The 12,887-nt window shown below is 34.4% G+C and overlaps 1 protein-coding gene across 1 annotated transcript in view; it reads left to right on the top strand.

Moving 5' to 3' along the window:
- LOC150104915 (uncharacterized) overlaps positions 1-12,887 on the top strand; it is a 97,446-nt gene that overhangs the window by 63,026 nt on the left and 21,533 nt on the right. Inside the window, exons 6-7 of the mRNA XM_090395419.1 lie at positions 2,952-3,099; positions 10,517-10,640. Coding sequence (XP_090251545.1) covers positions 2,952-3,099; positions 10,517-10,640 — 272 coding nt within the window. The remainder of the gene's footprint in view (positions 1-2,951; positions 3,100-10,516; positions 10,641-12,887) is intronic.

The raw sequence follows: 12,887 nt of genomic DNA, 5'->3' as shown, positions 1-12,887 counted from the left end.
CATAACTTTTGTTCTAAGAGATCATTATAAATTATGATGAGGAAATGTGGTACTTACTCCAGGATCTTAGCCTTAATATAACAAACACGTATATTAAATTATTGATTAGGCCACCATTATTGCTGTATTAAAAGATAATATGAATTTTTTTCTCTGGCCATATAAAAATAAGATATACTAAAATCGAGATATACTAATATACTAAGATAAATAAGATATACTAATATAAAGTATCGGCGACCATTAGCTCACGGTAGTGGTCGCCGATACTTTATAGTTTACTATATTCGGCAAGAAACTCTCTGATTCCAATCTTTGAGTTTCTTATCGGTAAAACAATGTGGGATTTAATATCCCCTTAATTTAAATAATGTTTATATCACCGAAATGAAGCTTATTAGCTCTTTATATTTAAGTAACTTAATGGTTGCACCTGTTTGGAAATCGTATAGCAGAGTATATAAGTTCTTTTCGCTATACACTTTGGTATTAATTGGTCTAGCTACTCACTTGAAGCCTCAAAAAAGGCTGAAACCGGTCTGGGTAGTGACCTTCCACTATAATGTAATAACAGCATACATTTCCTAGGAAATGTGTTTTTACATTATGGGAAATACCTAAGAATAGCGATCAGAACTTCACCACCTTTGCTACGAGTTGCCCGGTATTGTACTACGTACTAGGGTCACTTGCATTAGCTCACGCTAGTGGTCGCCAGTACTTTATAGTTTACTATATTCGGCAAGAAACTCTCTGATTCCAATCTTTGAGTTTCTTATTCGGTTTTAAAACAATGTGGGATTTAATATCCCCTTAATTTAAATAATAAGATATACTGTTTGAATTGTAATTTAGTTTCTCTGTGTATATATATGTATATACTCCAGTTTGATGACCTTAATGTGAAGGTCAAAACATTGGGAAATTAATTATTCTTATAATTATTCTTAACATAGTAGTAGTAGTCTCCATAATTTTATCAAAATGAATATTTTGATAAAAGAAAATATGTTAGCATTTCTTCCATTCTGATCATTAGAATAGGAGAAATGAAGCAAGTTTGAGCTTGGATATTGAAGTCCCCATGGAAGATTGACCTCATTGTTTGGATAATTGAATAAAAGGTCAGAGCTACATCAGAATTTCGAAAGAAATAATGATGACGGCAAAGAAATGTCATAAAATGCAGTAAGAAAATTTTGAGCCAGCTCAAGAAGGGCTTATAAGTTTGGCTTTCTCAGAAGATCTGAATAACGATCAGTTCCCCACCATCCCCCAAGCATGCACACACACAGTAGAAGAATCACGGAAACGATGTTTATAATACAAATGATAAGATTTATGTAGATAAATATTAAAATAAATCTGGAAGCTTTTTTTTTCAGCGTATCACTGCTGTTTTTGTTTTTTAATTGGGTTTTTGTTGTTTTATGTTAAAAGGAACTGCACACATATCAAACTACAACCTAAAGGGGATGGATTTATTTATTACTGAAATAAGAGCCAACAGGCTTCACTTCGTTGAAGTAAAATATTCAAAATTAAGTGGATATTGAATACCACATTATTTCTTAGCCGAATAAGAAACTCAAAGATAGGAAATCTAATCTAAGAGTTTCATGCCGAATATAGAAAACCATATAAAGTTCGACGAGACCAAGCGTAAGCCAACACCTGGTAGTGCAGTGCTAGGGCAACTCGTAGTAAAGGTGGTGTAAGCTCCAATCACTGTCTTTAGTATTTTCCCATAATGTAAAACACAGCTCCAAATTTTATATAGTTTTCTATATTCGGCATGAAACTCTTAGATTAGATTTCCTATCTTTCAGTTTCTTATTCGGCTAAGAAATAATGTGGAATTCAATATCCACTTAATTTTTTATTTATTTATTTATTTTTATTTTTATTTTTTCAATTGGTAAAATTACTGAACTTAGAAAGAATTAATTTAAGTGAAAAGTTGGAGCATACAGTAGTTGGGGTGGGGGAAAGTCACCTATATAGAATAAACTCAATCATAAGTTTGATAGTGCCCCTCCATACCACAGTACCTGAATTTTCTCTTTCTCCAGAAATGATCTGCCAAAGGAAGTGGCAGTATGCTTATTTTCCAGCTGGCTGGAAAGCTTCATGATTTTTTATCATGTGTACTGTCTAGCTTTCTGCATCGTCATGCAGTAAAAATGCTTGTATTCCTTGAGTTGAGGAGTGTTTGTCTCTACACTCTGTTTGGCAAACATAGCTACTGACAAATATGTCACTAATATATTAGCAAGGAGAGGTGTTTAACATGATGATGATGACAGTTATGCAGTACTTAGAGGTTTAGTTTACATTTTGTCTAACAATGGAAAGTATACACTTTCTGTAGCAATACTTGTTGGGTTTGCCAGGGCCGCCCCAATTTATGGAAACATGGCTCACCACAAAAATGCGTTGTTTGCTAGGCTGGGAGACACTTTATTCTTCTTACCACCCATCTGTTAATGGCTGATAAATAAGTGTGCATGATAAGTATTTATGTTGAATCATTCAAGTTTTAAGAATGCAAAAATGTCATGCCAACTAGTTAGTGGTCTGCTTTTTTTTTTTTTTTTTTTTAAAGATATGTCATTTCAACTATTAGCAGCCAAGCAGATTAAATCACACTATGAGCATGAATGCTTGTCAATGTATTTAAGTAGTAGATGATTTCATTGCCCATTGTGGACCGCTGTTCTACTTACTGAGGTCTTAAGGTGTGCTGAAAAAAGTTCCATGTTTGGTCTCTAGGCAAAGATTCTGGATTAACTAGCCCTTATCCAATCACATTACTAATACTAATATAAGTTTAGAATCTTTTTTTTGGGGGGGGGGGAAGGTTTGCATAAAGCAAGCATATCACAGAATTATTTATTCCATTTTTTTCCAAAAGATATCATGGTAATCTTGTTTTCTTTCTTTCTTCAAAGGCTCACAATATTACATATGAACTGAATGTCAGTACGACATGTCCAAAACCAGACTTTATTCAAGAAGCACGCTTCATGAGAATACCTGTAAATGATAACTATAGTGAAAAATTATTGCCACATTTTCCTAAAGCATTTCATTTCCTAGGTAAGTGTTGAGAATTCCTGTATTATCAATGCATTTCTTTCAGTTACTCTTTGTTTTGTCATTGTTAAATTAAAATAACTGCACATACTCGCCAATAATTTTAATTTTGCTGCATTTAAAGCATATTCTATGTAGATGAGGTTTGGGTTTGCTCATTTCTTATTTGTGCAACTGGGAAATATTATCTTAAGATAAATACTTATCTAGATGGTTTAAAATGTCATGTTTGTTAATGGATTCATTTAGGTTAGTTAAGATAATAAGCATTCAGAACAAGTGGTTTGTAAATCCCCTTAAAAAAAGTGAGTAAGTTTTTTTTTTCGCTTTCTTGGCTTTGCAAATTGGAACCTTTTATCAATGTAAGAGACCATTTCTTAACATAGCGAATGCATTCCTAGATCATCCACATGAAGCAAAATGTGCCAAGGGGTGGAGGTATTGTAACATCTATCTCACTGATATACATATTAGCAAAACCAAAGAATACTTTCAGTAATACTTTCTTATCTCTACTGTTTAATATGTTTTTCAAGTCATAGCAAAACACTTTACAACTGCTTTGCTAAAAAGAGGTGAAAAAGTGGTTTTTTGGAACCATTTTTTACTACTTTAAACTGATTGTCATTTCAAAATGGATACCCTTGAGATATGCTTTCAATTTAGGAAATAAACAGTAAGTCCCCTGGAACCAAGTTCAGGATGTTGGGGGGGGGGGGGCTATTTCACAACTTCATTAGTGACTATAGTCACTAATGTATATTCAGTCACTATAGTGACTGAATCTACACTCAACTTTTCATTGCTTCTGCTTTCTTGAGATCTTTGCATAGCATTTATTATTGTCCCTTTTATCATACAGTCCTGTTGAATGACACCTTTTGCTGTATCAGAAGATAGTCAGCATGCACTTAACAGTAGAAGATTAATTTGAACTTTTTGTTTGAACTGATATGTACCCTCAGGGGGTATACAGAATATTACAATAGTACTACAAAGAACGTTTATGTGAATACTAACTTCTTATTGACAGTTGCCTTCCAAATTAATTTTATCTATCAGGAATCAGATCGTATAATTTAGTCATTATGTATCAGTCTTCTAGATCATGGTCATCCTCTGGGTCATTTTTCTGCCATCCTGGCAACAAATACTTGTTTTTCTAACCTTTCCTTTCCCATTTTGTTTAAGTAGCTGTACCATCTGAGATAAATTTTTGTAGCTGAAGAGCAACAAGTTTTAAGTGTGCAAAGCATTTCATAGTCATCAGATTTTTGATGCATAAAAATGTTAAGTGCTACTGAAATTCAAAGAGACAATCCGTTTGGAAGGACCCAGGTTTGAATCCTGGCTATGATGAGAGAAACTTTTACCAGGTGTTTTCCCATCCAGTGGTGAGTTAGGTAGTCTCATGCAGATGTGGAAAGTTTTTTTCTCCTGGAAAAAAATGGTTTTGTAGCCCTCTAAACAGGCAAATCAACCCTATGAACATACACATATCTACAGACATAGAGCCTCATCGTCTTATCTTTCTGCTGCACATTATGGAGACGATACTTGGCAGGACAGGACCACATGAGATTAGACCTGCTCACCCATTCCTGAATGATAACAATGCAAGTATTTTCCTGATGTCCCTATTTTTAATCTACCGATGTTGATGCCATCAGTTCAAATCCCCCTAATCTTTGTCAGAACTCTCATATCTGTGGTCTCCAGTCTTTGATCAAGTGTATTATTTTTAACCCAGCTCTCAGATTCTGAAGTTAAATGGATTTGAACACTATCTTGTATGCAGCTAGTTCAGTTTTGTGACTAATTTCTCTCTTATAAATTAACTCACTCGACTCTCCATCTTCCCATCTAGTTGGAGGTCTACCAGGTTTTCTCTTAGTTGATCTTGAATACAAGTTTGTGACATGGTAAGTCTATCTGTTGTCATTGAGCCTTGCAATATATGATCCCCCCCCCACCGTGCCTTGTTGTTATATATGGTTTTCACTACTTCTTTTACTCTGGTTAATTTTCTGATAGTTGTATTATTTGTGATGTGGTCATTTTTATTTATCCCTAAATTTTTCTTTCCGTGGTATGCTGGATGGTTTGTAGACTAAGTTCTTCTTTTTGTGTGTGGTGCTCCAAGTTTCTTCAAAATATTATTTCTGTTGCTTGTATTTTTATTTTATTTATGTCTCTTTTTCTCTTTTCTCCATGTATCTGCTGCATCAGACAAAATAGATCTCACTGTCCCAGAATGGGCTACTTACACTGTTAAAAAAGCTTTGTCCTAGTGAAATCCTCTTTAATATCTCCTGATCTAAACTTCCAGTACTAGAAAGTACATTTGCCAAATATTTGAAGTTTCCTACTTGCTCACATCTAACACCATTAATCTATATGTTTTTTCTACAATTTAAAACCAAGTCCTTACTCCTCTTGCTATTAATATATGATCCATAGGTCTGTGTTATACTTTTCCTTTATCTAGTTTTTCCAGTACAGGATATGATGGGGAAAAAAGCCACCTTACTATTCCACAGGGACAAATTTAAATGTGAAAAACATTTCTGGAATCTGCTTCAACCTTAAGGAGCTATCCAAACCTTCAAAAATTTAGTTGGTATGAAGCCTGAAAGTTAAGAAGCACCCATCCTTAGAACTTTTATCCAGTAGCCAAGAACACCCATCCTAGCCCACTAGGGACACTATTTAGGACTTTAGATTTGCTTTTTTTTTGTTCTATTTCAGTCATACTTACCTTATATTAAAGTCTGAAGAAAGAACTGGTAAAAAGTATTAAGAATAATATGAAGAACAGATAAAATTTATAGATATATTATTGCTATTATGCAGCTCTTCAAGGAGTTATACTCATTGAAGGAAGGCCTCTTCCAGATTATACAATGCCTAAATACCTATCATATCTTTCTTGGAAAAAACATTCACTTAAGATCACTTACAACATTTACTGGCTGTCTGTTAGTTTCCTATTTCAGTCCTCTGTAAACTTGACTGTGTTACTGTCAACAAATAACAATGATTGCTAACTCGGTTGGCCAATTGAATATTATACCTTCTCTTTAATCAACTGACTTTGGGTTTGCATCCTGCCTTGAGCCTGGATATTTTTGAATGTCTTCAGATGGGAGATGAATTTCATTGTCCAGTGATATATTCAGAGTGGTTCAGGTTTATGGTATACAAAAATGTGTGATAAGTTTACAACCTTTTTTTTGAGTAGGATTTATATATGTTCTATGGAGGAGCATAAATGTCACTGATCTACTGTATGCTCCTAGTTTGTGTTTATGGATGGCTGGCCTGGTTGTCCAAACATCAGACTAGGAATATAGGAAAGAGTAGATCAGTGGTTAGTATATCCACTCTCCAAGCAACAGAATGGGGATCCCAATCTGCATGGATGTTTGCGATTGTCTCTAGGTGGGAGATAGATTTAATTGCCTGGTGTGAGACCACTACTCTTCTTATTGGAGGTCTGCAAGGCTTGAACGAGTTCCATGTTTGATGTAAAAAATATATAAAATTAATAAAAATAGAAAATATCCTTACCCCATGGTATTAATTCAGGTGTAGGACAGGTTTCTTGCCTTATATTCATGGTTTCCTTGGCAATATTTACATATCACTGGCCACCTTATTTAATTTTCTAAAGAAATTACTCCAATCAAAAAATGGAAAAAATACATTTTTGGGTGAAAGACCTGTGTAGCTCAGTGGATGTGGCATTTGCATACCACAGCGCTTGACCACACGAAGGAAGACTTCTTGATATCGAATATAGTTGATGACTAGAAGAAATTTTTCTAAGCCTTTTTTCGACCGATTCCCAAGTTATTCGATCTTTGGTATGGGCAAGCAGGTTTTTCGTCCTGTAAACTCAAGAAAATCGATCGTAGAACCCACATTATTTCAGACATTAACTACGAGTGTTAGGGTTTGGGACCATGAGATTGCGGCACTTATTGAGCCGCCTCTCTTCGCTGCGTGCCGCTTAATTAGTGATAGCCTTGGGCCAGCTATCTCTAATTGGGTACCAGTGGAGATTGAACTGCTCACTCAGTCTCCAAAAGTTAGATAGGGCTAAAAATGGCCTCACCTACTCCCTATATTATACGGGAATAAAAAGGCATTAGCTGAGCTATATGAGTTGTTTAAGGGACAGTGCTAGATAATTGAGAGAGGGCCCCCACATGGCCTGTAAGAAATGCAGAGAAATCACTTCTGATCAGTGTCCAGTTCTCATCTTCACATAGTATGACCTGTTACTAGGTATCAATCTGGATGGTACCATGTTGGTACCAGTTTGTGTCTTAGATTTTGTATTGGCTTAAACACACAAATACGATAGTACAACCTGATTAAATGACTTAAGTGATGCTGAATTAAACAAGGGTCCTGCTGTTATTGGCAGGGAACCAGATTGAACAGTAAAAAGTAAGCGACCAGAGGACTTTCAACCTCAACTATGAAGATATGCATGATCATCAGCTTAAAAAATATCATTGGAAAGAGAGGTGGAGTTAAGAGACATTACAGAAATACCATGTCAACATAATTGTGAGATGAAGAAGGCAAAAACATGAAATACTTTTATGTAATAACTATGTTGTTATATTCAGGTGTGAGTAATCAGGACACAATTACAATATTCAACTTTAAACAGAAAAATAGTCTTGAATGGTATGCAGTTTCAAGTATGGTAATTTGGTCAAATTTAAGAATAGAAAATTGGATAGTGTGACATTTGTGTCTGTGATCCTACGTAGATTCCTATCGGAAAGAAATAGAGGAATTTTTGTTTTGGAGTCATTAGAGAGGGCACCCATATCATGGGTGCCCTCTCTAATGACTCCAAAAGATGTGTCAGATATCCTTTCACCAAAACAACTTTTTTCAGTAGTTAACTTCTGTCATATATGGGATATTTTGGAAGTGATTCATGTGAAAGAACATTGAGTACACAAATCTGACCTAGCTTTCCATACTACTGATGAAATGCATCAGGTACTTTGGCAACTTACAGAAATGTCATATTGAACTCAGCAGCTATGTTTGCAAATTCAAAGAAGGCATTGAAATAATGTTATTTCAATGCCTTCAGAAAGCAGGCCTTAGTTTAAACCAACTGTGATCATGATGCATAAAAGATCTAAGGAACTGAGATCTAGGTTATTATAGACATTAGTGTATTTTAACCATGAGCTACTTGTTTAAATTCTCAGCACAGTGTACACCATCAATTTAACAACATTTCTACATATGCCAGTTTATGTTTTAGGAAATGATCTAGTATTATTAGTTTTTCAAATTTAAATATTTTATTTTAATGAAGTATGCCATAGAGCATAGGAAAATTATTTAATCAAACACTTTTTACTAAGTGTTTTCTCATTGTGGTTCTTACTGAAAGTAATATTATGGATATTTCCAATCACAGAAGCTTAACAGGTGTTTTCATTGTTTTTATGTGCTTCTCCAACATGAGAGGTTGTAAATCTATAGACCTTGGTACCTTGGATGGGCTAAGGTTTTTAATTAATTTTTTGTGTATTCTTACATAATCTAGAAACCCTTCTCTAGACCAAACATACAACTTTTTCACGTCACTTCTAGTCTTCAGTAAGCAGGGTAGTGGTCTTGCATTGGACAATGAATATTGTCCCATTCCTAAAGATTTTCACAAACATCCATCAACAAATTTGAGTGGACCAAATGGAGAGTACTGCTGCCCTTGGCTGGTGTTATTAACTTTATACAGATGTTACTGTTGTCCTTTCATCGGAAAAACTAAAGTTCAAATTCTGTCTAGGAACAAGGAACTTTTATAATGACTTTGGAAATGAAGATAATTTGACCATTCTCATACAGAGGTGGCCATGTTTTTTTCCATTATTGAAAACGCAAATTAGCCAAGGCACACATGCAATTAACAGAGAGTAATGGCCCAAGAAACAAAACTGTGGCCTTGTAGCTTTGTTTCTTGGACCATAATTCTACTCAGCTCAGCAACAGAAATTAGAGTTAGGAAAATCTGGGTGATAAACAGGTGGTCTTAATGGCTGAACCACATTAAAAACTAAAATATTGAAAAGGAACTAGATATTATTAGTATTTAACAATGTATGAACAAGGCTGATTTAAGTTATAAATATATTTAAGGTAACTTAAAGCAGAAGTATTGTGAAAACTGGAATTTTGTAGTGATGTTTTACTTTTTCTGATTTAATGTTTCCTTGTTCCATTAAGTTACATTCATCTACTATCTACAGCTCTCAAAATTCTGAAAATCACTTTGGCTTCTTCAACTGTTTATCTCTGAAACATGACTATCTGCAATCAAGTCAACGTCATAGGTGACTTTAATGTCTGTATTTTCAGCTGGCTTGCTTTTTTTTGATTCCACTAACTAAGCTTGAAGAGATGATGCAGAAATATTTTCTGTAAGCAGTGCTCTAACATATATTGTCCATCTACCAACTAGAATACCAGATAACTCTTCATTCTGCCCTTATCTTTTCTTAACCAGTTCTCCTACCAGCTATATCATACAGGTTGCCTATCCTTTTCTCTTGCAAGTGTCTGCTTCCACAGAATGCTCTTCCCCTAACCATTCTCATGCAGTTATACCTCATGCCAAAGGACACGAGGCATAACAGCAATATCCAAGTATGATATGATCTTCAGGATGTCTCTTCTTTTTATGATCAGACACTTCCTGTAAGAAAATTACTGAAATTTCTCTTGCTGGAATGAAAGCCTTTATTTTCTGCTATATTCAAAATTTCTACCCACTGTCCAAGTTGTAACAGCACATTTGCCAAGGTACTCCAAGGAAAAATAGTGGATTTGCAAGTGGCTTGAGACTAGAGTTCCAGCCTTTTTCCCCGGTCAAGCTCAAGCATGTAACAAATCCAAATCTGCTTTGAATGGGCCAAATGCAGAAATTTGGGTGTAAACTTCTGCTAATGTGTGCTTTCAAATTTTTTTTTGCCCAGATGTCAGCATTGTAGCAACACACAAAGATAAATCTGACCTCCTGACATCATTCTTCTCCATCTCCTGCATGAACAACTAAGGCAAATCATCCTTTCAGACCAAAAACAATGCACCATATGTAATGCACTGTTTCTAGTATAATAGGAAGACTACTTCCTGTGGTCTTTCAGCAGAAAGATGTAATTATAAAATTTTATATATATATATATATATATATATATATTGGTCGATAAAATAAAGCTTTATCGTTTTCTTTGATCTTATTATTTAGATTTAATTCTTCTTGCTAGTTACAAAATTTAGTTGCATAAATTAAACATGAGATGACAGTGTTATTACCATTTTGAATTAAGTATTTTTTTCAAAGCATATTATGTCCTCTGTTTTTCTTTTCATTTTAAAGATAAAGTCAGGGAGTCTAGTGGGTGTGTCTTAGTTCACTGCTTGGCTGGGATCTCAAGGTCAGCTACAGTAGCTATTGCATATGTTATGCGATACTTACGCATGACTTCAGATGATGCTTACAGGTATTTCTTGAATTTCTATTTCTCTTTTGATTATAAACTTGCACTGCAAACTAATAAAATATCTGCAGTTTCTTCTAAAATTATGTAGGTTTATAATAGATGCTTTTTAAATCCAATGAACAGAGGAAAAAAATATATGTTTGCATTTTTTCATTCATTACTGTCTTTACATAGATTTAAATCTATGTAAAGACAGTATTAAAATAAAACATAGATTAACATAGAATTAATAATAAATAAAAATAAATAATAATAAAATCTAATGATAACTAATAATAAATAAAATAAAACATAGAATTACAGGGGTATTTCCCTACTGAGTGTTCCTGGTAAGATTTATGCAATTATATTAGAGAAACGGTTGAGAAGGATTGTGGAATGGAAGCTTGGGGAAGAACAAACTGGAGTCATGTCAAATAGAGGCTGTCAGGATCAGATTTTCACTTTACAGCAAATAGTTGAAAATTCATGGGAATATAACAAAGATCTGTATTTAAGTTTTGTAGATCTGGAAAAGGCATATGACAAGGTGCCAAGAGAAAAGCTATTCAAAATGCCACAGTTATATGGTGTCAATGGGGCATTATATCAAGCTATACTTTGTCTTTATTTGAGTTGTAAGCAGTTATAATTGAAGGAAGTATAGAAAGATGGTTTGATGTTAAATCTGGTGTCAGACAAGGATATACATTATCCCCTCTGTTATTCATTATCTATATGGATCACATTATGAAGGAAAGTAGTATTAAACCTGATATCAAAATTGGAGATGTTAATGTCAGCTCTTTGCTTTATGTGGACGATGTTATACTTCTAAATAAATCCCATACAAGTGTGCAAGATTCCCTGACTAAATTGAATAACTGTTATAATAGATTTGGTTTGAAGGTCAGCAATAACAAGACAATGAAAATGAAAACAAGACAGAAACATTGAAAATATCAACTGCTTTCTGAATGGAGAACCTATAGAACAAGTAACACATTTCAGTTAACTGGGCACAATTTTTAGTGAAGATGGTAAATTAAATATAGAAATAGACAACAGAATGAACAAAGCCAATATGGTAGGAAGTGAACTGAATAAATTTATATGGAATGAGAAAGAAATTAGTCAAAACACTAAATTAGCTGTATACAAGACAGTGTTCAAACCAATTTTAATTTGTGGATTAGAGCGCTGGGTTAGAAATAAAACACTTGACCAGTGACTAGAGACCACAGATATGAGAGTCCTGAGAAAGATTAGGGGCATGAATAGACGTCATCAATATATCATATTAATCATATAAAATTTTTAATATCATATTAAAAACGAGGCAATCAGGTTCTTTCCTAATATCCTCGTTTTTAATATGGTATTAAAATTTTAACACATTCCTGGATTTTATTAAAATCTAGGAATGTGTTAACAGATCTAATCTCAGGTGGTATTGGTCACTTAAACAGTAAGGGAGAGAAAAGATTAGCAAAACAAGTGTTCTCTGCTAGGTTGGGGAAGAAGGCCCAGAGAAAGACCAAGATGTAGGTGTAGGTGGATTGATACACTAAAAAGTGCCTTAGAAGACAAAAATATAAGATCTGATAATGTTGGAGTCTTGACAGCTAACATTTGGAGAGAGAGATTGATATGGAGGAAAATTATAGATAGGAAGTTAGTAATGATGTAAATTTTTCATGTAGTACTATTATATCCTGTACACTCCTTGAGGGTACATGTCAGGAATTTGATGATGATGAAGCATAGATCACAGATATGTCCATGGCTGCTGTTTAGCAGAACTAGCATCCATTATGCCTCCTATTTCTGCCTGATCTGCAGGAACTCAAGCAAGCTGCCCAACATCCCTTTACATTTGAACTGCATACTCCGAATCTGCTACTCCCAGGTGTCTTTCATTCCATCCACCTCAGTTTTATGAGTAAGCCTCCACTATAGAGTATTTCCAAAGGACTACAACTTCCAACTGTTTAAGAAGGATATCAGTAGGTTACTCTGCTGCTTCTGATCCCAGCCCACACGTGGCATTTATTTGTTATAGACCCTGCTGACTCGTGTGTGTGTGTGTGTGTGTATGGGTGGGCTGATGTGATATTAAAAAAAAAAGTATTGCCTTTATAACAAATAAACAACAGTGTTAACAATGCATTCTTATAATTATTTTTGTTGTTCACTTGGCAAAATGGTAGGAAAATAACTTCTGCACTTCATTTTTTCATCTCCTCACCTCCAAAAAAAGAAAAAACC

The sequence above is a fragment of the Typopeltis vanoorti genome, chromosome 7 (genome assembly GCF_054136105.1).
Source record: "Typopeltis vanoorti isolate ZY-2024b chromosome 7, IOZ_Tvanoo_1.0, whole genome shotgun sequence".
NCBI classification, from domain to species: Eukaryota; Metazoa; Arthropoda; class Arachnida; order Uropygi; family Thelyphonidae; genus Typopeltis; species Typopeltis vanoorti.
This window is presented reverse-complemented; position numbering and strand designations above follow the sequence as displayed.